The sequence below is a fragment of the Artemia franciscana genome, unplaced genomic scaffold (genome assembly GCF_032884065.1).
Source record: "Artemia franciscana unplaced genomic scaffold, ASM3288406v1 Scaffold_289, whole genome shotgun sequence".
NCBI lineage: Eukaryota > Metazoa > Arthropoda > Branchiopoda > Anostraca > Artemiidae > Artemia > Artemia franciscana.
Window position 1 is genome coordinate 1,122,962 of NW_027063627.1, and position 25,845 is coordinate 1,148,806.

Below are 25,845 nucleotides of genomic sequence, written 5' to 3' on the forward strand. Positions count from 1 at the left end.
CTCATATGCGTAATAATCTCTGTTCGTTTTAAGTTTCAATGCTATTTCTTCCTTTCATTTGAAAAAACGTTTTCATGTTTATTTTTCTTTGTTTTCTTATAGTAATGCTAGAGAATCCTGCGCCCTTTTCAATGAATTTTTCTTCCCCCATGACAGATTCTTCCAAGGAAAGATCCTCCAACATAGCCCCCTCTCCTCAGCCCCACCCCCAAACAAAATAAAATCCCCCTGAAAACGTCTGTACACTTCCCAATAACCATTACTATATGTAAACACTGGTCAAAGTTTGTAACTTGCAGCCCCTCCCCCAGGGATTGTGGGGGAGTAAGTCATCCCCAAAGACATAGTTATTATGGTTTTCGACTATGCTGAACGAAATGGCTATCTCAAAATTTTGATCCGTTGACTTTGGGGAAAAAATGAGCGTGGGAGGGGGCCTAGATGCCCTCCAATTTTTTTGGTCACTTAAAAAGGGCACTAAAATTTTCATTTCCGTTAGAATGAGCCCTCTTGCGACATTCTAGGACCACTTGGTCGATACGATGACCCTTGGGAAGAAAAAACAAATAAACACGCACCCGTGATCTCTCTTCTGGCAAAAAATACAAAATTCCACATTTTTGTAGATAGGGGCTTGAAACTTCTACAGTAGGGTTCTCTAATACGTTGAATCTGATGGTGTCATTTTCGTTAAGATCATACGACTTTTAGGGGGTGTTTCCTCCTATTTTCCTAAATAATGCAAATTTTCTCAGGCTCGTAACTTTTGATGGATATAACTAAACTTGATGAAACTTACATATTTAAAATCAGCATTAAAATGCGATTCTTTTGATGTAGCTATTGATATCAAAATTCATTTTTTTAGGGTTTTGGTTACTATTGAGCCGGGTCGCTCCTTACTACAGTTCGTTACCACGAACTGTTTGAAAATAAGTTCAAACGTTTTAAATAACCATCAGCTTAATATTTGTTGGAATCCTTAGTGCCTTTAGAACAACATTAAAAGACTTTAGAATAAAGAGTAGGGGTTGAGGAAAGCAGTCCCCTTTTCAACTTCTGCAGTGAACAGAAATACGAAAAAAAACAACAATAAAGTCAATCCTGTATTCAACAAAAATTATCGCAAATAAGAGTAGGTCTATCGTACTCTAAGCCCTCTAAAGGCTAGAGTGACATTTGTGAAAAAAAAAGAAAATTAGAATTTCAAGTTTGCAAAGGTTTAATTTCAACTGCATAATTTAATCTTACTTTATGTTTAGGCTGTTGAAGCAACATTTGGAATTATTAAAACAGCAGATCATTTAACATTTGGTTTTCTATATATTCCAAAGGAATGTGCTCAAAAAAAAAAGTATGATTAAAAATTTCCGTATAGTACCAGCCTGACGAAACTAGATTCATTGATTAAATATAGTAATTTAAAATCCTTGAAATCTCAGTGATTTTTATTCTTAAATACTATCATGATACAAATGAATCTGTTTAAATTAAGTTTTTCTACCAGTAAAGTGCAAACAACACTGTCTTTTTCAAGATTTATTGGAAGGGTGTGGGGAAGAACTACTCTTATTTGAGGCAATTTTTGTTTGTTTTAGGCTTGACTTGATTATTCGTTTTAATATTCGCTTGATTGTTTCATTTTATTCGTTTTAAATTCACTTTAGTATCCATCTGTTTACCCATAGCATTTATGGATGAACATAATTATGTAATTATCATGGAATAAACATACCAATTATGGAATACAACATAGTTTCTTTTATGGTTAATGCGATTATTCATCTTATTTTTTGCACGCTTTGAGTATCACTTTTTATTTCTAGGAAATCTAGGGTATAGTTTTGGGTATCACTTTTTATTTCTATATTTCTAGGGCTGCAGGAGTTAATATGCTCCCAGAAGAATGATATTTCAACCATTTCAAATAAAATATCTACCTTGGAATGCTAATCAAATTCCAAAATTGGCTCCAAGAGTATATGAAGGTGCACGGAGCAACAAATTGTTTTTTTTTATTGGTTTTGCACCTTAATAGGGGCATAAGATCTTTTATTTTCTTATATACGAGCCCTGTTTCAAGATTATACGACATTCAAGAGTATATGAATAGGCGGGAGAAAATTGCAGGTACAACGCCCTTAACAAAATAAGCGTTATTGTGATGACTATGACTTTTTTGTTTTGTTTATAGATCATGGCAATTACTTGCTAATTGCCTTAGAAGAGCAACAAAAGATCCAAGATAAATAGGTTTGAATATAATTGAGGTCAGTTATATCTGAATGGTAAAAGTTTGGAATAAATAGTAGAAAGTAATACTTACATCCAACAAGCATAACGCAAATAGTAAATATCTTCTCGCAGTCGGTGTTGGGTGAAACATTGCCAAAGCCTACGGATGTTAAGCTCGAGAAAGTAAAATAAAGCGCAGTAACGTAACGTGCCTACAAAAAGAAAACTAATTTAACTTGGCTTAATAATGAGTAATACTGCGTAACCAAAATAAAAAAAATTTAAACAAGATGAAACCTGAGTAAGATAAAAGAACTCACTCTATAAGTTTACTACAAAAACAAAATGAATTCTTTTTGTAAAGAATTATTTATATAGTCAGTTCAGTAGTAGTAGAAATCGTTATAGTAAAAGCAGCAGTAGTAGTAGTAGCAGTAGTAGCAGTAGTAGTAGTAGTTGCAGCAGTAGTAGTAGTAGTATTAGTAGTAGTAGTAGTAGTAGTATTAGTAGTAGTAGTAGTAGTAGAAATAATAGTAGTAGTAGTAGTAGTAGTAGTAGTAGTAGTAGTAGTAGTAGTAGTAGTAGTAGTAGTAGTAGTAGTAGTAGTAGTAGTACTAGTAGTATTGGTAGTAATAGTAGTAATAGTAGTAAGTAGTAGTATTTGCCGTAGTAGTTGTAGTAGTGATAGTAATAGTAGTAGTAGTATTAGTAGTAGTAGTGAGAGAAGTATCAGCAGTAGTAGTGGACTAGTAGTAGCAGTAGTGGTTGCAGCAGTAGTATTAGTAACAGTGGCAGGAGAAGAAGTAGCAATAGCAGTAGTAGACGAGCAATAGAAGTAATAGTTGTAGTAGTAGCAGTAGTAGCAGTAGTAGTAGTAGTAGTAGTAGCAGGAGAAGTAGTAAGTAGCAGCAGGTAGTGACTTGCACACAGTGCCTTTTGGTACGTTCAGCATCTTCCTCAACATACCCTGAAAATTTTAACTTAAAACTCCAAGCCGTTCTTGAGATATTGCTTATTCGCCCAATCTGAAGACCTGTATGTGCATAGTATGTTTCGATTTAGTTTAACATCCCTTTTTTTTATTTAACATTTTCAAAAATTAGATTTAGCTTATACAACTACTATATGTTAAACATGTAAGCATTTTATTTTGTTTGACACCATCCAAACGTTTCTTGAAAGTTTCCCTTCAATATCCTAAGACTTTTTGGAAACCAATGACTAAACATGCCATTTTTTTCCCAATAGTTAACCTTATAGGTTATTAAATTAAAAAAACAAGTTTTTTAACTGAAAGTAAGGAGCGACATTAAAACTTAAAACGCACAGAAATTACTTCGTATATGAAAGAGGCTGCTTCCTCATCAGCGCCCCGCTCTTTACGCTAAAGTTTGACTCTTTCTCTCAATTCTTCTTTTTAAAACAGTAAAAAACTTTAGCGTAAAGAGCGGGGCGTTGATGAGGAAGCAGCCTCTTTCATATACAAAGTAATTTCTGTGCGTTTTAATTTTTAATGTCGCTCCTTACTTTCAGTTAAAAAAACTTGTTTTTTTAATTTAATTTCTGAACGTTTTTTAATCAATGCATGTTTTGATTTTGGCTCTCCGCAGAGGAATAATCAAAACGAAATTTGCATATTTTTTTTTTTTTTTGGCCAAATGGCTTTCTCATAATTTTGATCGAATGATTTTTAGAAAAAAAGAGCGGGGGACGAAGCCTAGTTGCCCTCCGATTTTTTGGTTAATTAAAAAGGCAACTAGAACTTTTAATTTTTTTTACGAATCTTTTTATTGGTAAAAGATTTACGTAACTTATAAATTAGCTTACGTAAAGAACTTTTGTATTCTCATGTGTTTATTACATATATGAGGGGATTCGCCCCATCATCAGTACCTCGCTCTTTACACTAAAGCTTAAATTTTATCCCAATTCATTAAGAATGACCCCTGAATCACAAAAGCCGTAGAATAAATAGTTGAAATTACTAAAAATACTTTAGCGTAAAGAGCAAGGTATTAGAAGGAGGTGAGCCCCTCAATAAGGGTAATAATTTCTGTTTGTTTTAAGTTTTAAGTTTTATTGCTGTTCCTTACTTCCAGCTGAAAAAGCTTTTTCACATTTATTTTTTAATTGTTTTTTTTTTAATAATGCTAGTAAATCCTGCTCTCCCTTCATGGAAATTATCTTCTCCCATGACAAATTCTCGATGGAAAGTTCCTCAAGCATATCCTCCTCTTCTCAACCCCTCCCCCCAACCAAAAAAATCCTCCTGGAAACGCCTGTGTACTTCCCAATAACCATTACTATGTATAAGCACAGGTCAAAGTTTGTAACTTGTTGCCCCCTCCACGGGGACTGTGGGGGAGTAAGTCGTCCCCAAAGACATAGTTATAAGGTTTTTCGACTACGTTGAATAAAATGGCTATCTCAGAATTTGATCCGTGACTTTGGGAAAATAATTAGCGTGGGAGGGGGGCCTAGGTGCCCTCCGATTTTTTTGGTCACTTGAAAAGGGCACTAGAACTTTTCATTTCCGTTAGAATGAGCCCTTTTGCAACATTCTAGGACAACTGGGTCGATACGATCACCCCTGGGGGAAAAAAAAAACAAAAACAAATAAACAAATAAACACGCATCCGTGATTTGCCTTCCGGCAAAAAATGCAAAATTCCACATTTTTGTAGATAGGAGCTCGAAACTTCTACAGTAGGGTTCTCTGATACGCTGAATCTGATGGTGTGATTTTCGTTAAGATTCTATTATTTTTAGGGGGTATTTTCCCCTATTTTCTAAAATAACGCAAATTTCCTCAGGCTCGTAACTTTTGATGGGTAAGACTAAACTTGATTAAACTTATATATTTAGAACCAGCATTAAAATGCGATTCTTTTGATGTAGCTATTGGTATCAAAATTCCATTTTTTTAGAGTTTTGGTTACTATTGAGCCGGGTCGCTCCTTACTACAGTTCGTTACCACGAACTGTTTGATATAAATAATGGGGAACTTTTGTAACCTACTATACTACCCCTGGGGCTGTGGAGGTTTTTTTTTCATCCCTTGACGCATAGTTGTTTTAACTTTAGAATATTTTAAACAAATTAAATTTCAAAATTTTGATTGACGCTCTTTGCGGAGGGTAGCTAAAAAGGTGATATGCTTGAATATACGCTTTTATGACAACCTGGATGAACATAGTGTATTTTAGTTTGAATCAACATCCCACAAACATTTAGTGAGAGATTCAACTTTGTACAATTAGCCATTCCCGAGATATCCCAGATACATCTTTTATACATTTTAAATACACATAGTTTCTTTCGATTAAGCTGAACTTACTCCTCAACATTCCCAACAAGTTTCATCTGGATACCCTTAACTGTCAAGATATTACAGGTATACACTTCTTACAACCTGGATGTACACAGCATCTTCTGATTTAGTTCAATACACCTCCCCCCAACATATACTGGAAGTTTGAAATTAATACGCTTAGAATTTCCTGAAGTATTGAGGATACAGCCGTTTGACATTCTGGATACATATGGTGTCTTTTGATTTTTTCAACATTCCTTGAGAGTTACACACTAATACCTTTAGCCTTTTTGGGCATCAAGTTTCACACAAACCTCCTTCTAAGTAACAAAACCAAATTGAAACTAATACGCAACTTGCATAGTTTACGGCCCTTGAACAAAAGGTTATGGTGTCATGTCATCCCTGGAGGCACAGTTATGAGACCTTTCCACTGTTATGAACAAAATAGCCATCCACAATTTGGTCAGACGGCTTTAGGGTTGAGGAGGACAGGTACCTAAAAAGGGTATTAGAGGTGGAGTGTTTGCCTTATAATCACCTTCGAATCTTAAAAAGACTAGTAGAACGTTTAATTTCTAATCGGTTGAGCCTTCTAACAAGTTTCTACGACCACTCTTTCCACATAAACTGACCTGTCAAAAATATAATAAACAAGTAATACATTATAGCCTTATCCCTCTTTATAATGAACCTACTTAACATAAAATAAAAAAATACTTATAAATTAAACTGTATGGAATCTAGTGGAAAACATACTTTTAAAAAAATATAGTGATACCTTTTATAGATCAGAAGTTTACAATTTTAATGACGCTCGTCATCCCATGTAGTGCTCTCGCTCTGTTAAGACCCATACTATAAAGAAAGATGATTCAATGTTGTTGTTTTTTCTTTTTCGTTTTTTAGCAATTGACAGATTTTGATGAACAGGCTGTGCATGTTAGATGAAAACTAACCTTAATGCTAGGACCACCTGTACTATCTGGATTATAGTACTGATGTGTGGAGTTAGCCAAATAATCAAGCCATCCTATTTTACTTTTGAGCAGCGGTCTCTCTGCGTTTCCAATAGCGTACCTGGAAGATGAAGAGAAGTTAAAAAAGGAAGTAGCTTAAAAAACCAGAGTATAATTTGCACCTTACTGAAAACAACTTTGATGTTCATCTATTTGTTTTTATTTCTCATAACATAAAAAATAACCATAATATCCAAGATTATTGAAAATATCCAATGAATATGAATTGACAGGTTAATTGATTCATTCCTGAGAGTCTCATAAAATTTTACCTTTACTGAAGTTTTAAAAAAAGAAATATGTAAATACATCTTGTTTTCTGTGAAGTGCAAACTACGCCCCAGGTCCTTTGAAAGCAGAAACAAATAAGTTATTTTCGTTCCTTTTCAATTAACAAAGTTTTTTCATTGCTTAAGGAAAGAGTCTTTTAAAATTTTTTGGTTTTTCTTTATAAGAATCTTGATTTTGGTTTACTATTAAAAACAAATTTGCAACGCTATTTAATAATAGTTGTGCTATTGTGCTTCAGGTGGATGGGTACAGGAGTAATTTGGAAGTAATTAGTTCATCGATAAATATTAAACTTAATCACATTTAATATTTTTGAAAGGTGCCAACTCTTGTGAAAAATCCTTTTATTTTAGAATACGATCATTATTAGCAAGAATCCTTCCTTCCTTACAGTTCGTTAACACGACAAGCCTTATAATTTCAGCTCTGTCCTGGTAATGGCTTCGTTCAAAGATGGGTTGAAATATAACCCGCCGAATTGCCGTTCAGTTTCCCTTCTGTCTTCTCTCTCAAAGGTTGAAAAAAAAAAGAAGACAGGGAGCCAGGTTGTGGGGTTTTCTTTATGCCAGGTGGTTTCTTCTTAAGCAATAGTAGGTTTCTAGGCCAGATTTTTCGACGAAACGTTCTTACAAAATTCATCCATTCAACTCTTGATTCTGGGAAGATTCCTGTTAGAATGTATTTGATAATGAATAAAACATAGAATAGCTTATTTGATGCTAAACATAAATTGTTTCACATTGAACTTAGAGGATATAATAATCTTTGCTTTGGTTTGAATGGTCTATAGATGAAAGAAACAGGTCCATTAATCCAAAGAGCTAAGTAACCGTTAATGTTAGTTTGCAATGTTCAAACAAAGGGTTCTTACTTGGGCCTCTAAAAGTATTCATAAAAAATTTTGATAGGGCTATTAAAACAGAGTGCATGTGTCATTTCTAACAGTTCTGTTAATAGTAATAGGTCAACGGGGCCAGAAAGAACATCAAGATGAACCTCGCTGTGGTCTCTCTACGTCTGGGAGGAACCTAATTTACATCTTCTTATGACTGCGTCTCATTTGCATATTCCCTTGACTGCCGTGATTTGCATAAGCCAATGTCACTTATATAAGGGTTAAATAAAATAGGTTTACATAACCTTCACTGAATGGATAAAAGTCTGGATTTGAAATGTATATTGGCGGTATTTTAAATACATTTTATATTAAGAACATAATTTTTAGTCTGCTACCCCCTTTTTTATGACGCGCGCTTGGATAAAGTAATCAAACAGGATGCAACAATATATGGATTATCGCTCGGAGTATTGCATAACAGTTTATTTGAATTCAAATTGACTATAGAATTTCTTTCTCTTTCTCTCTCTCTCTCTCTCTCTCTCTCTCTCTCTCTCTCTCTCTCTCTCTCTCTCTCTCTCTCTCTCTCTCTCTCTCTCTCTCTCTCTCTCTGTGACTCTTTGTGCACTAATAGTACCTATGTCTTTAAAAATATCTTTTCTTTCTTTTCCGACTTCTGAATAAAAATTCTAAATTTCGGAGTTACTAGTGTACCTTAAAAAGAATGGAAAAATAACGAAGAAATACAATGAAATAATTACTTGAAATAATGATATGTAGAATATAATCATAAAAAAATGAAATAATTCATCATTTTTTCTCTTGACATGGCTCTCATTCCATTTTGGGGCCAGGTTCGACTTTTAACATGGTTTCAGAAAGAACCTCATCATTATTTCATCGTTGCTATTATTCTGATCAATGATGGTATCTGTTGGTAAACTACCAATGATACAATTATCATTCACCGATGCTTTGCTTTTCGATGAATTTTCTTTAATTTCCTTGCTGATGTTTTATGCCAATGCCCTTTCTATTTAGCCTGCAATTTCACTGTATATTACCACATTATTTTAATCCAGATAAAAGTTCCGGCGTTTCGACAAGATATAGTTTATAGCGATAGGGGTTATCAAAGGCTAAAGTGTTAAAACAAACACTCGCAAAAAGTGCCCCCTCGTCCTCAACTATTATTTTTATCCTTGCGTTCTCTTTGAGTGGTTTTCTCTTCTTTGGAAAATATTATGCGTCTGACTTTCTAAAAATTCCCAATCCCCTGCCTGAATGTTGATAAATTTTCACTTTATATGTCTCCAACTCTAAAAGAATCTGGTTCATCTCTGTCAGACTTATCCGCCCTTATTCGCTTATTTCAGACTATAGGAAACCATTTGTTAGTCCGATAGAAGGTTATGTGTCTGAAATTTCGTGTTCTTACATCTCTGACTTTTCAAAAAACATTCTAAATGATGAAGTTGCTAGCATGCCCTAAAAATACTGGAAACATAACAAAATATTTCAATGAAATATTCTTATTGAAATAACGGTAGGTGCAGTACTGGGGTTTTCCAGACATACAATACTCCGAGTGATAAACCTTACGTTGCCGTATCCGGTTCGATTAAACCGTTTTACTTTATCGAAGCGCACGTAATAAGAGAAAGGAGGTAGCAGACTTGTCACTTGTGATTCATTAAAATTATGTTATTATTATGAAATACATTTAAAATCGAGACTTCTATCCATTAAATGAAGGTTATGTAAACGGGTTTTATTCAACCCAGATATAAGCGACAGTAGTTAGCTTATATAAATCAGGTCAGTCACGGAAATATGTAAATGAGGTGCAGTCATATGAATATGCACATTTGGCTCCTCCCGGACGTGGAGAGATCATAACAAGGTTCTTCTTGATATTCCCTCTGGCCCTGTTAACCCATTACTACTTCTGTTAATCTAATCTCTCTTTATTTTCTCCCATTAATCCTGAAACGAATCTCTTAGACCTTCTGACAGTGTTGAATTTTCTAATGGTACTACGCTGCTTTGTGCTGATGCTGACAAGTCTACATTTTTTTCGAAAATTTTATGGGGAATCGATGTATTAAAATAAAGAAACCCTGAACTAGCACATAATCCTTCGAAATCAAAATACATTCTATAATACAATTAAGTGCCTTAATATTGAGAATACAAATCTTAGTTTTGCCCACGGTTTAGGACTTCAGCTGTTGTCACTTCTATCATTTGAAATAATTGTATGAACTGTATGAGACTCATAAAACAGACAAGCCGAAAACATATACAAAGAGCAGGCAGAAGAAACATTGCAGGTGTTGATTTTTAGGACCAAAGACGCTATCTAGTTAATGAAGTTCCGTTGATTTACCGATACTCGGTCATGAGCTTGAGAATGAGATTAGAGAATGATATTGTTGCATTTATACAAAGCTAAGAGTCAACTGAGTGCGTTGACGCTAAAATATTTGAACATCTTGATTTGACTGCTTTGATTTCTAAACAGCTCGACTTCAACCATCATTTCTTCTCTCTCCTTGTAGGATTCACTGGAAAATAGTTTGCTTTCTAAGATATTCAAAACATACTTTTTACTGATCAGATTTTGCCTCTTACCCTTATTTATTTTCTCTTTTATGCTGGCTAAATTCTTTTTCTATTTTTTTGCTGGAGTAAGTCACAAGTTTCACATTGTATAAAATAGTTTCCGATTAGTGACAGGCTACCGTTGACTGTATTTGTGCTGCCAAGATCAACGATACTTTATGACCTATGGTCAGTTGTCCATCTTTGTTCACTCCGCCAGTGTCCGCCGTGTTCCTCTATTTAGGAATCAAGACAGCGAAAAAAGAATGAGCTTGAACTGTCTTGCCGCAAAAATGTCCTATAAGAAATTAATTACGTCTATCTATGTAATTCCATCACCAATATTCTGAATAATTTTACGGATGTTATCCCATTGTGCACAAGTGTTGAGTTACACTTAAAACTTCTACGTAAGACTTGCTGGCTACTTCCTGTTATATTAGACTTTTAAAAGGTGTGTTGCCTTCCAGTTAAGTAGCTTGACCTGGCAACACCAAAGTGAGGGTTGCAAGCTCCAGAATATTTATGCTAAAATCTTTATAAAAATTGTGATATTTCTCAGGGTAATTAAGAGTAAAGACATAGCGAATCTTATGCTAAAAGTCCGTGTTTACCAGCTTTAAGAGGGGATGCTTCTGATTTAGAACAGTACCTGGTAACGTCGTGTGAGTATATCTTTCTTTCTCCTAGCTACTAGCTAATACACGTTCAACAGAGTCAACCATTACTATATATTAAAAAATATACGTAAAATTGTTGGACACACAAGGAGGACCCTAACATAACCGGCTAAGTTCACTTTCCATCCACCAAACAAAACTAATATAAAGTAAGTGTCCTTCCTGTACACTATTTATGCCAGAATAAATCCTAGAGATATTCTTCCGACGACTTACATCTAACATTGTCCTTGAGTTCTGATGCAATCAGCAGTTTATCAACTAGTTCGTGGAAACAAACTGTACCTAAGGAACCACTCGGCCCATTAGTAACCGAAACTCTAAAAAAACAGGAGAGATAAAAATAGACAGAACAAAAGAATTGGTATTTAATACTTATTTAGAACATACACAATTATATAAGCTTAATGATGCCCATTAATAGCTAGAAGCCCGAGAAAACTTGCCTGATTTTCAACAAAGTATGAGAAACAACCCCCAAAAGTCAAGGAATCTAAATTAAATTCGCACCAACTAATTCAGCATATCAGAGAACCCTAATGCAGAGGTTTCAGGCTTCTATCTACAAAGTATGTAATTTTGTATTTTTTGCCAGAAGGAAGATCAGGGATGCGCGTTTATTTATTTTTTTTCCTAGGGATGATCGCACCAAACCAACGGTCCTAGGAGATCCTAGAAGGTCATTGCAATGGAAATAAAGAGTTATTAACGCCTCTTTTTATGTGATTAATTAAAAAAAAATTTCGACAAAACGTATTTTTCAAAGAAAAGTAAAGAGCTTCACTAAGACAAGAATGAACAAAAAGAATGTCAAATAATTTTCCAAGCGTAAAACTACCACAAATCATCATCAATGAATGAATGAAACTCAAAATGAGCAGAAGTTACAATAAATGGTCGAGTCAGACTTAAAACGATGAAAAAATAAAATGAATAGGGCTAATAACCCCCATGTCTTCTTAAGACCGCTTCTCAATTGCGCTGTACTGAAAAAATAAAAACAAAAAACAAATGACAGTGGATTAGTCAGTTTAATTGACAAATACTGATATTTATTCCCTAAACTTTTGATGTTTTTTTTATTTATGAGAGTAAGAAAAGTAAAAACATTTTAAACGTATTTTGTTTTCAGTAAAGCGCAAATTGTGTTCTGGTCTTGAAAAGGCATGGGGGTTATCAGCCCTATTCATGTTAATTTTGGCTTGGTTTAAGTCTGACTCCGCAATTTATTGTAATTTCTGTTCATTTTGAGTTTCATTTATTCATTGATAGTGATTTACGTTAGTTTTAAGCTTGAAAAATTATTTGGCTTGATTTTTGCTCATTCTTGGCTTGATGGAGCTCTATAATTTTCTTTGAAAAATTTGTTTTCTGGAATTTTTTTATTTAATTTCTGTTTGTTTTTCATTGACATAGTCTTTTTCATGGAAAAATAATATTTTATATCTTTTCAGTTTGTTCTATAAGAATCCATAGTATGGGTTGCTATTTGTCTGTTAGCGAAACTTTTTCAACAATTTTTAATCCTGACACAAACAGTATTTTTTAATTTAACTTTATAGCTTTTGAAGTTGACCTGAAAAATAAAACTTAATATCATTCCGAAAAGATTGTATCTATATTCTTTGACAATCTGGGCCCACTTACATTCAATTTATTTATTTTAATTGTAAGAGCTGAAGTACTAATATCAGTACCTACAGAAGTTTCAACTTAATACCCCCAGTCGATCTCGGTATATTGCTGAGGTGGTTTACTGGCAACCATAAACACAATGGCTTTTCATTTATTTTAAAGCAACATTTAGTTTTAAAGCATAATGGGCCAATTGCATAAATGTGGGGGTTGACATGCCTAATATCTCTAAAAACATAGTTGCTGGACAATTCTACTATGCTGAAAAATATGGCTGTCTCAAAATTTTGACTTGATGCGTTTGGAAAATGAACGGGCTTCAGAGAAAGGCTGCTTACCCTCCAATCTTTTGTATATGCCCTTTTGAAAACCTGCATACACACAGCTTTTTCCTTAAATTGAAACTCCTAAAAGTTCCCTAAAAGTTTCATCTTCATACCTTTAGTACCATTAGTCACATTAACTGCAGTGGTAGTGTTAAAAACATACATATAATGCTTTCTGGCTAGTGCAAAATCCCACAAAACTTACTCTAAAAGGTCCAAATTAATAATGTAAGTTGTTCTTTAGATATTGCTTTGTCACCTTTTTGAAACTCCACATGCTCAGAGTTTGTTTTGATTTAGCTCAACATTCGCCTAAACATTCCTTAAAAGCTTCACCTTAATACCTTAGCTTGTGCAGTTACAATAGTTGTAGCAGCATTAGTAGCAGTATATGCATAGCACCTTTGGTTTTTTCAACATCCCCTTCAACACACGCTGAAATTTCCAGCTTAATACAGAACATCAACAATTCCTGAAGCATTTCTGATGCCTCCGCTTGACAACCTGTATGGGCTTAGTGTCTTTTGATTTAGTTCCATACAGTTTCTATATATCCCAAATTTTGCGCCTTCATATCCTTTATTTTGATAGCAGCTGTAGTAGCAGCAGAATTAATTATAGTAGCTTAAGCTTTAGTGAAAGTAGTAGTAATAGAAGTAGTGATAATAGTAACAGTAGCAGTAGTATGAGTAGAAGCAGTAGCATTAGGATGCGAGTATCCTTTCCTTTTGTTATTTCAACATCCCTCACAACAAGCCCTGTTATATTCAACTTCACACACCAAACTGTTCCTAAGATATTGCTGCTAAACCCTTTTGACAACCTACATACAGACGGTGTGCTGTGATTCAGTTCACCTCCCCCTCAAAATTCATTGAAAGTTTCCCGTCCATACTCATAGGCATAGTTGTAATAGGAGTCACAGTAGTAGTAGTGATACTACTAAGGGATTGTGGGGATGTTGACATCCCCGTAGACATAACTATTGGACCTTTCAACAATGTAAACAAAATAGCTCTCTTAAAATTTCGATCGAATATGTTTTGGGGAATGATCGGCTAGGGGGAGGGGTCAACGTCGCTCCATTTACTATTGACTCCTAAAAAGGACACTAAAACTTCTAAAAAGGGCAATATTTTCAAACAAATGGCTAGGTCAAAATTGTTATCGGATAGATTTTTGGAAAATACAACGTAGGGGAGGTGGCTGCCTTCTTTCACTTTCAATCTTAAAAAGGGAACTAGAACATTCAATTTCCAATCCAATGAGCCCCCTTCGGAGCTTATACGACCACCCTTCCCATAAAAACCTTATATGCCTCCAGTGCATAACTTATAGCCACTGTCCTGAGGGCTCTGAGGGGGAGATGTCATCCTTAAAGACATAATTTCTAGACTTTTCAAGTACGCTGAACAAACTGGCCATCTCAAAATTTTGGTTGAATGTATTTGGGAGTTTTTGGGCGTGGGAGGAAGGGTTAGTTGCCCTCCAATCACTTCTGACTATTAAGAAGGCGATTGGTCTTCTAATTTCCAATCGAATGAACTATTTTCGAAGTTTCTACGACAGCAAATTGTCATATCATAATTTCTGTCAGATGAATTTCGGGGAAATACGAGGTGGGAGGGGGGTATTCATCCTCCAATAACTCTGAAACTTAAAAAGGGTACTAGAACTTCTGATTAGTAATCCATTGAGCCCCCTCCGAAGTTAATACGATCATCATTTCTATATATACCTTATATGCCCCCAGAGAATAACTTACAACCCTTGACCCGAGGGCTCTAGGGGGGAGCGTTGTCATCCCAGAAGACTATTTCAAAATTGTGTGTGCTATTGTGTGGGCTATTTCAAGATGTGTTTGGAAAAACGGTGGGTGTGTGAGGAGGGTTAGTTGCCTTCCAATCACTTACAACTATGAAAAGAGGCACTAAGCCCTACAATTTCGAACTGAATGAATCTTTACTGAAGTTTCTACGACAAAAAAGACCTTCTCAAAATTTCGAACAGTTGCATTTCGGAAAAAGAGTTATGGGGGGGGGGGGGATATACACCTTTCGATAACTCTGAATCTTAAAAATAGCACTAGAACTTTTGATTATCAGTGCAATGAGCCCCCTCCGGAGTTTATACGATCACCCTTTCTATATAAACCTTGTATGCCCCCAGGGCATAACTTACAACCCTTGCTCTGAGCGCTGTAGGGGAGGGGATGTCCTCCCAAAAGACATAATATCCAGCCCCTTCAACTACTTTGAACAAAATGGCTGTCTTAAAATTTTGATTGGATGTGCTTGGGAAAATGGTGGACGTTGGAGGGGGGTTAGTTGCCCTTCAATTACTTTCGACTATAAAAAGGGCACTAGCCCTTTCATTTTTCAATCGAATGAGCCTTTTCAAAGTTTCTACGACAACTCCTTCGATACGATGTGCCCTGGTCTAAAAACAAAACAAAAAAATGTGCCCACATCGTTCTTTACTTAGGCAGTGCTTTTGTGCTGCCAATGATGGAGGTAAACTAATCCTCCTCCCACGCCCTTTTTCCCCAAAGTCATCCGATCAAAATTTTGTGATGGCCATTTGGTTAAAAATAAGTGGAAGGTCCAATAACTATTCCGCTGGGGGTGACATGACCCCCCACAGCCCCTGGAAAAAGGGCTGTAAGTTATAAAATTTGTCTGTGGTTATGTATAGTACGCTATTTGTTATTGTGAAGCATACAGATATTTACCCAGGGGATCAGAGGGTTCCAAGGGAAGAAACTTCAGTAGGGGAGGGGGAGAGGTTTCCGGGGATGAATTTCCGAGATGAAATTCTACAAGGAAAATTTGCCGGAATTCTTATAAAAAAAAAATGATTTTTATTTGTCTTACTTTCTCTTTAGCGACTCAATCTTACATGTGGAGATGTTCGGATAGGAGAAATTTCTCCAGGGGATTGGAGTTGTATGTGGTATTTTTCAAGGGGTGGGGAGACTTTCTATTTGAGGGGGGGGGGGAATTTCCGTGAAAAAATTTTCACGGATTCGGAATTTCCGGCATGATTTAAAAAAAGACCTTAAATAAAATAAAGAAGTTTTTCTCAAATGACAGTAAGGACAATTTTCCAGGCAAAAACTTTCAGCGGGAGCTTTCTGGGGGGAGGGGATTTATGCAGTGGGAAATTTTCACAGGAGAAATTGCCATAAATTTCCCTGGATTATTTGAAAAACAATCGGAAATTATATTAAAATAAAGTATTTTCAACTAAAAGTACAGAGCAACATCTATCCTTAAAACAAACAGAAATTCTTTCGTATATGAGGGGGGCTGTTCCCTCCTCAAGCCCTCGCTGTTTGCAATAAAAATTTACTACTTTAAGAAAGCTTATTTGCATTATCATATTCCAATTCGTAAAGAATTGGGACAAAAAGTCAAACTTCAGCTTAAAGAGCAACATACTAAGGAGGGGACAGCCCACCTCATATACGGAATAATTTCTGTTCGTTTTAAGGATGAATGTTGCTCCTTATTTTCTGTTGAAAAAGTTTTTTTTTGTATTATATTTATTTACTAATAAAGCTGTACAAAAAAACTTACCATATACAGGCTAGCCAGTGAGCGATCAGTGCAAAAGTAGCCATTAAAAGAAGTAAGACAGCAGCACCATATTCTGAATACCGATCAATTTTTCTTGCAACTCGGACCAACCGCAGCAGACGTGCCGTTTTCAGTAGACCAATTAGTGTTGTTGTCTTGAAAGTAAAAAGAATCTAGGTGACGGTTCAAAGTACTTAATTTTAAGCTAAGATAAATAGCTCAAACAAACCGATTCGTGATACTTTCCAGTATCAATATAATTCTAAAACTAGCGCTTTTCTAAAAGACAAAATCAATTCCAAAAAACAGCCGAATAAAAAATTCCACAGGCAGCAGGTAAGAAATAAACGAAAAATTTTTAAGGCTCTCAATTTAGTAGACACTTAAGAATAAGATTATAATTCTTTTAAAAATTCAACCAAGCTCAGTTTTCAGTAAAGTCTTGGGTTTTAGAGTTCTACCGAAAGTAAAAAATATCGCAAGTCAATTTACTTGAGCTCATTTTTTAGGAATTTCTTGCATAACCTCAAAGCAGTAATGTTTGTTCGTTTTAAGTTTCAAGTTCACTCTTTACTTTCGTAAGAAAACCTTTATTTTGTTCTACTTATCTTTTGTTTGTATTTTTAAATCCACAAAATAAACGTTACACCTTACAAAAAGATTTTTTTCTCCTTTTTTTTACTTAGGCAATGAAACTGAAAAATTCCAGATGATTCTTTGCAAAAATAGTACATTAAATATGAATTTTACTTCCTACTTCACTTAAAATTTTCCCTAACATGTGTGGAACTACGTCATATAAATAAAGAGTCAAGAGGAGTGTAGTCACCTACAACTTTAAGAGATCGGGCATGAAAAACTATATTATTTTCATGGAAGTGAAAATTAATAAATGATATTTGTTTCATTAGTTGCTTTTTCTTTAAAAGGTTTTGCAGTTTTAACGCACTGAGAGGACTGTTAAAGGCAGTACACAAGAAAGGGGGGGGGGGGGGTTGAAAACCTCCACCGAAGGGTTTTAGATGTCGGAGAATACAGGATTACTCTTATTATGTCTCCTAGTTTTTCCACTCCATTTGACAGTTTACAACAGAGTTGTTAAGACAAATTAAAGAGGCACGGAGATAGAGGCGGTATTTCTGCGATCTTGCGATAGCTTGCTAGCCTTGGCAGAAAAAAGTAGTAAAAAATAAGGAGATGCATGCTAACTATGCAAAAATCTTCGTTTTTTAAGCAAAGGGGCTCCAAACCTCCATTCAAGGCTTTTAGACCATGGCAAATCAATTTCCAATCATAGAATTTACATTTCGCAGCTTCTGAACTGTGCGAGGAAAGAATTATTTTTTTGGCACAAAATGTCAGAAAACACTATTTTTCTGTGGCATAATCTCTTTTGTTACTTAAGAAGCTCGTCATCTACTGATGCTTTCTTAAAAACCTTGGTCATCATTTCAGCATTCTTGACAATATAAAACGACGATTTATGAATAAACATAGAACTCACTGCGACATTCACTTCATACAGAAGAGCTTTCAACTCTAGAAAGGGAAAAAAAGTTAGCATTTTGGGACAGCGTTTTACAATGGTACAAAAAGGCGCTTAAATATAATAACTAGCTTTAAACTGAGCCATCATACATTTCTCTAAGACATTGCAGTAGCCTGTTTGTCACCAGACGATCCATGAACAAACACATCTCCCTCTGGCATTCGGATCTGGCATTGGATCGGATATCTTAGAATGCTTAAACCTCGACATAGTTAAATTCTTTGGAAAAAAAAAAATGATGCTTTGTGGCACAAAATTGGAAAACCCCCAAATTTGATGGGGCAAAATTTTCTCTGTTGCTTTAGAGGGGTATTTGATATTGTCATCTCTTTTCTAATGAGTCCTCTCTTAACATTATATGATCGATGGCTCTATACTATCAACCCTGGAGTGAAAAGAAAAAGGGAGACACATTAACACCCCCCATGCTATAAAAGTATTTTCTTTGTCTTTTAAGGAATGGGACTGCAACTCTCAAATGTGAGGTATTCAACCGTGGTGATTCCAATGGAGCATTTTCCATTTCGATCCACCGCCATTTCGGAGAGGTTTTCAGATCTTTTTCTAAATTCCCATGAACTTGTTTCTAAAATAAGCTTTCACAATTAAGATTAACTAAATTCATAGCTAACATTCCTGGAACAACTTCAAAGGAAAATTTTTTCTCGCCAGACGGTTTTTATTCAAAACATATTCTTAAGCTTTTGGTTACTATGGTCTGTAGTTTGCTCTTTACAAGCTATTGCCACAATCTAGATTAGGAAACTTTTCCTATTAAAATTATAATTATCCATAAAATAATGTTTGAACATCAATCATTTCCATCATTTTATCTTGGCAGATCTTAAAGGATATTTGCTCAAGTCAGTGACTAACTTGAATTGCTTCAACCCAATTACAATCACCAAAGTAGATATATATTTACACAACATTGCGGATTTGAGGCTCGTTGAAGGGCCGCATTTACATATACATTTTTAGCTTCTGCAAAATCAAAACTAAAAAAGTTTTTAAGAGTTTAGGCGATCTCTCTGAGTGTGCGCCAACTTTCGGAAGTCTTGTACACCAAGTAGCACGTCTCAAGCACGAAACAAGTGTGCCAGGCGCAGTGTAACTGTGCCAAGCGTACGTACGGTTAAAGTACGTAAAATGTGCTTTAATTGGTGGAAATTGGGCGATTCGTCGTTCCTCCCTATTGGCGGCGTCATTTTAAGATTGATCACATTGACCGATACAATATGATAATATCAAAGCCCCAAAAATTCACATGATTTAACTATGTTAACCTTTTAAAACAATAAACTATGAATTACTTTGAAATTATTAAGATTTAAAATTATAAATAGTTTCAAGCGATGAAATATGATACTAAAACTTGATAAGCAACAAACTATTATTCTTAGTTCTTAATGGGATTTTACTTCCCGATAATTTACTATTGCATACATACATATAAATACAAACATACACACATACGCATAGTACATAGTATACGATGCCAAGCAACACATTAACGAGCCGCTAGTGACCAGACCGAAAATGTTCTTGGTGGAATTTTTTTTAGATGAGAGATGGAAAACGACTTTAATTACTAATGGTCTACCCTTACATTCAGAATAAAAAAAAAAACTTAACTAAACTTTTATTGATAAAATTCAAAGGTCTAGCAAGTAAAAAGATTCTTCTCTAAGCCAAGAAATCAGAGCAGTGGGCGCATAAACTCCTAGAGGTGCAAGAAAGGATATTCGATTTTTCGAAGGGATTTAGACAGCATGCGTGTACAATCATTCCACACAATTTTTACAAGTTATCAGAAAGTCATTTTGAAGCCATGATATAATTTTTACCCACATTTCTTGGTTGGCATTCATGATTATAAACGTAGTTCAAGAGCAAACCTTGCCAACAAAGACGGAAACAAAAAAACTGAATTTTCACAACAATGCTCACATCAAATGAATCAGCTTTCATCGTTATTCTAATATAAATCCAGCAAGTTTACACTTACTCGTCAAAAACTATTTGCATTAGAAAATCCGTATTAATTTAGAGAAGGTAGAAAAGAACCCTCAGCCAAAAAGGGGAAAGAGATCAGCTACAGTATTAAATAATGGTATGTCTAAGAACCAGAGAGCAAAAGTTGCAATCCCCTGTTTGTAAAAACAGGGAACTTTGTATTTGTACCGAGAAAATGGTCGTAGATGAGTTGGTTTTTCCCCCACGGTGATCCTAGCAATTCAGGAGTTATATAATGTTAAAAGAGGATGCGGCGCTTGTCTGTTAAACGGAACTCATCCAAGAATTATGCTGCGTAAGATCTAGCAGAAACCGGTTTCTCTTCCTGGATCAGCTATAATTTCCTTATTTCGAGTGAGAAAACTACGATGTATGCATGTTTGTATTATATATTTAATATATAGAGGTGGTTAGGGGGTTAGATTAGGCTAGGTTGGGTTAGGTATTCAGCATGATGCGTTCTGTGTGGGCTGCTTTCCACAATTATTTGTTGTAGTTTCGATAATTTTATTTCTATTACCATCATGGTTTGGTATATTTCATTTGGTCGTTTCGTGCCATTAATCAGTCGGTTCAAATGATACCAAATGCTAGCAAGCCTAAATTATGAAAGGGCCAACCGTCTTCGAACTTTCAAGATGTTGTTCATTTAACAGCGACTATGGGGTGATGTATTTGTCACTGAACATCAGTGCAGTCCATGCAAAATGAACTTTTACTACAGACAGTATATATTTTATTTCTATTACCATCATGGTTTGATATATTTTATTTGGATTAATCTAACTTCACTTATTGAATGCGTTCCGTTTAATAGACAGGTACCGAGGATGCAACTAAATGTTTTGTACATCCTGCCGTTTTGTGCCGTTAATCAATTGGCTCAAATGAGACAAATGCTAGCAAGCCTAAATTATGAAAGGGTCAACCGTCTTAAAACTGTCAAGATATTGTTCATTTAACAACAACCATGGAGTGATGTATTTGTCACTGAACATTAGTGCAGTCCATGCAAAATGAACAGTTACTACAGATGGTGCATACAATATATATTTTTTTCAAAATCTTACGCAGCGGAAGTGGAAAGCGACATTAACATTAGAAATGAAAAGAAGTTTCAGTGTGTGTGATGGAGCATTCCCCCTTAAAACTCCCAGTAGAAACACTAAGGTTTGCCAGTTGCTATGCAGATAAAATTTTTAGAGTGCTAAACCTAATGTAGCCAGTTGACGACTGCGTGGGCTTTATTTAATTAATTTGAAAAAACTTTTTCACAAAAGAAGTTTCAAAGAAAAGTAAGTAAATTCATTAAACTAAAGATGAGCAAAATACAGTCAAAGAATGTTTCAACCATAAACTACCATAAACTATCATCGATAAATAAATGAAACCCAAAACGAATAGAAATTACGATGAATAATCAAGTCAAACTCAAAACGAGCAGCAACTAAGAAAAGTAAGGCCACCGCTCCCTGTACCTTCTAAAGACCAGAACGTAATTTGCGCTTCACAGAAGATAGTCCTTATTTCAAGCTATGTGTTTTTATTTCTCCTATAACAAAAAGGAAAAAAAAAACACCATCATAACTAAGATTACTGACAAAATAAATGAATTAAAACTGCATGTTTGCTTATACATACTTATATACCGAAATTCACTTCTGAAAATCTGAATTGTTTTGTATTTATTAAAGCAAAAGAGAGAAAATATTTCAAATGCATTTTATTTCCAGTAAAATGCAAATTAAGTCCTGGTCTTTTGACAGCACAGAGGCGTCGAACCTACTCCTGTTAGTTCCTGCTCGTTTTGAGTTTGACTTATTTATTTATTGTAATTTCCGTTTGTTTTGGGTTTTATATATTTATTGATAGTGATTTATGATAGTTTAACGCATGATTAATTATTTGAATGAATTTTTGCTCATCTCTGGTTTAATGCAGTTTATTTTTCAAATTATTTTTTATAATTTACTTGGAAAAGTTTTTTTTTCAAATTAATTTCAGTTCGTTTTAATTGACCTAATCTTTGTAATTGGTTTAAAAAGAATAGTTGAAATATTTTTTTGGTTTTCAAACAATTCGAGGTAACGAACTCTAGAAAGGAGCGACCCGGCTCAATAGTAACCAAAACTGTAAAAAACGGAATTTTGATACCAACTAAAAGAATCACATTTTAACGCTGATTTTAAATATATCAGTGTTATTAAGTTTAGTATCGCCCATCAAAAGTTACGAGCCTGAGAAAATTTGCCTTATTTTAGAAAATAGGAGGAAACAATCTCTAAAAGACATAAAATCTTAACGAAAATCACACCATTGGATTCAGTGTATCAGAGAACCCTACTGTAGAAGTTTCATGCTTCTATCTACAATTAAATAAAAAAAAACAAGTTTTTTTTACTGTAAGTAAGGAGCAACATTAAAACTTAAAATGAACAGAAATTATTCCTTATATAAAAGGGGTTGTCCCCTCCTTAAAGCCTCGCTCTTTACGCTCAAGTTTGACGCTTTCTCATAACTCTACTTTTTAAAACAATAAAAACTTTAGTGTAAAGAGCGAGGCGTTAAGGAGGGGACACCCCCTTTCATATACGGAATAATTTCTGTTCGTTTTAAGTTTTAATGCCGCTTCTTACTTGCAGTTAAAAAACTTGTTTTTTTATTTAATTTCTGAATATTTTTTAGCTAATGCATGTTTTGATTTTGGCTCACCGCACATAAATAATTAAAACGAAATTTGCATATTATTCTTTTTTACTAAATGACTTTCTCATAGTTTTGGTCGGACGATTTTGATAAAAAAAAGAGTGGGGGACGAGGCCTAGTTGCACTACAATTTTTGGTTACTTAAAAAGGCAAAACTTTTTATTTTTTTACGAACGTTTTCGTTAGTAATAAATATATGTAACTTAGGAATTAACTTACGTAACGAAATTCTGTATTTGTATATTTTTATTACGTATATAAGGGGGTTCTACCACTCGTCAGTACCTTGCTCTTTACACTAAAGCTTCAATTTGGTCCCAATTATTTAAAAATGACCCCTGAATCACAAAGGCCGTAGAATAAATAGTTGAAGTTACTAAAAATACTTTAGCGTAAAGAGTGAGGTATTGTGGAGGAGACAAACCCCTTTATATACGTAATAATTTCTGTTCGTCTTAGGTTCTAATGCTGCTCCTTACTTCCACTTGAAAAGACTTTTTTTTATTTATTTTCTCATCGTTTTTTTTTAAATAATGCAAGAAAATCTTGCGGCCCCTTCATGGAAATTTTCATCCCTCATAATAAATTCCTCTATCGAAAGATCCTCCCACTTAACCCCGACCCCAACGCGAAAAAGTCCCCCTGAAAACGTCTGTACACATCCCAATAACCATTACTGTATGTAAACAATGGTCAAAGTTTGTAATTTGCAGCCCCTCCCTGGGGACTGTGGGGGACTAAGTCGTCCCGAAAGACATAATTATTAGGTTTTTCGAATATGCTAAAAAAAAACGGCATCTCAAAATTTTAATCCAGTGACTTTGGGAAAAAATGAGCGTGGGAGGAGGACTAGGTGCCCTCCAATTTTATGGTCAATTAAAAAAGGCACTAGAACTTTTAATTTATGTAAGAATGAGCCTTCTCGCGACATTATAGGACCACTGCGTCGATATGATCACCCTGGAGAAAAGAAGAAAAAAAAATTAAAATAAACACGCATCCGTTATATGCATTCTGGGAAAAATATAAAATTCCACATTTTGTAGATAGGAGCTTGAAACTTCTACAGTAGGGTTCTCTGATATGCTGAATCTGACGGTGTGATTTTTGTTAAGATTCTTTAACTTTTAGGGGGTGTTTCTCACTATTTTGTAAAATAAGGCAAATTTTTCAGGCTCGTAACTTTTGATGGGTGACACTAAACGTGATGAAACTTGTATATTTAGAATCAGTGTAAAAATGGTATTCTTGTGATGTAACTATTGGTATCAAATTTCCATTTTTTAAAGCTTAGTTTACTAGTGAGCCGGGTCGCTCCTTACTACAGTTCGTTACCACGAAGTGTTTGAAAATATGGAATTTTGTATTTTTTGCCAGAAGACAGGTCATGGATGCGTGTTTATTTGTTCGTTTGTTTGTTTGTTTTTTTGTTTTTGTTTTTTTTTCAGGGTGATCGTATCGACCCAGTAGTTCTAGAATGTCGCGAGAGGGCTTATTCTAACGGAAATTAGAAGTTTTATTGCCCTTTTTAAGTGACCAAAAAATTTAGAGGACACCTAGGCCCCCTTCCACGCATACTTTTCCCCAAAGTCACCGGATCAAAATTTTGAGATAGCCATTCTGTTCAGCTTGGTCAAAAACCAAATAACTATGTCTTTAGGGACGACTTAGTCCCCCAGAGTCCCCGGGGGAGGGGCTGCAAGTTACAAACTTTGACCATTGTTTACATATAGCAATGGTTATTATGAAGTGTACATACCTTTTCAGGGGGACTTTTTCACGTTAGGGTGGGGGAGTAGGGTATGAGGGAGATTCTTTCATTGGAGGAATTTATTATGAGGTAAGAGAATTGCCGTGAAAGGGGTGCAAGATTTTCTAGCAAAATTTAAAAAAAAAAACAATGAGAAAATAAATGATTTTCTCAACTAATTTTCTCTATTGTTTTAAAAATTAGACTTGTGAGAAGGAGTAAAACTTTAGCGTAAAGAGCAGGGCGTTGATGAGGGGAAAACTCCTTTCATATGTTTTTTTAATTCTATTCGTTTTAAGTTTTAATGTCGCTCCTTACTTGAAGTTAAAAAGGAACTTGTTTCTTTATTTAATCTCTATAGGAATCCAGATTTTGGCTAACAGTTTATATGTTCGACGAAGTTTTGCAACAATTTTAACAATAGTTGTTTTATAGTGTCTTGGATTGATAGGTGCGGGGTAAATATTCAAATATATGGGCCAAAATCAGTATGATCTTTGGGGTTCCGATATTAAACCTCAAGCTGTTACTGCGATATTGCATATACACCATTTTGACAATCTGGACATACAGTATCTTTTAATTAAGTTTTATTCCTCTTCAACTTTCACTGGAAAATAGACTGAAATACCTTATTTAGTTCCTAAGACATTGTATACATGCTATTAAACAACTTGGATGCACTTCAACCCTTTTGATTTAACTTAATGGCAGAAGCAGAAGTAGCAATAGTAAAAACCCTGAAAGTTTTAACTAAACACTGTCAAACTTTCTTGAGGTATTCCTCTTGACAACCAGCAAAGATATGTTGTCTTTTAATCTTGTTTTAAAGCAATTTAAGCTTTCCCTGAAAGTTTGTGCTTTATACCGTGGCCCGGTGCTAAGATATCCGACCTTTGCCATTTTGACCACCTGAATGCACTTAAACTACTTCTACTTAGTTCAATAGTAGCAGTAGTAATAGTAGTAGCAAAAGTGGTAGTAATATTAGCATCCCTGAAAGTTTCAACTTAAGGTTTGCTTTTTGATGGGATTTTGTTAATACACCCCTTCGATAATCCACATGTATACAGTGTGTTTTGATTTAGTACAGCACCGCTCTTACCATTCGCTGAAGGTTTTACCTAATACCCTTAGCTATAGCAATGTTAGTAGTTATAATAACAGAAGTAATAACAGGAGCAGTGGAAATAATAGTAATGATAGCAGTAGTAATATCAGTATTAGTAGCAGCAATGGTATTCACATTGTGCCTTTTTGGTCTAGTTCAACATCTCCTCCTTATGCCCTGGCATTTTAATATT

At 34.9% G+C, this 25,845-nt stretch overlaps 1 protein-coding gene and 1 long non-coding RNA gene across 3 annotated transcripts in view; one reads left to right on the plus strand and one right to left on the minus strand.

Annotated features, from left to right (window-relative positions):
• LOC136043058 (potassium voltage-gated channel subfamily H member 7-like) overlaps positions 1-25,845 on the minus strand; it is a 159,682-nt gene that overhangs the window by 97,096 nt on the left and 36,741 nt on the right. For both annotated transcript variants that reach the window (XR_010621539.1, XM_065727962.1), the window contains exons 2-4: positions 16,521-16,675; positions 6,509-6,629; positions 2,327-2,447 (exon numbers count right to left, since the gene is read on the minus strand). Coding sequence is in view for 1 of the 2 variants with exons in the window: in XM_065727962.1 (XP_065584034.1) it covers positions 2,327-2,447; positions 6,509-6,629; positions 16,521-16,675 (397 nt within the window). In the remaining variant the exon portion in view is untranslated. The remainder of the gene's footprint in view (positions 1-2,326; positions 2,448-6,508; positions 6,630-16,520; positions 16,676-25,845) is intronic.
• LOC136043059 (uncharacterized) overlaps positions 1-25,845 on the plus strand; it is a 78,385-nt gene that overhangs the window by 19,906 nt on the left and 32,634 nt on the right. The window lies entirely within an intron of this gene.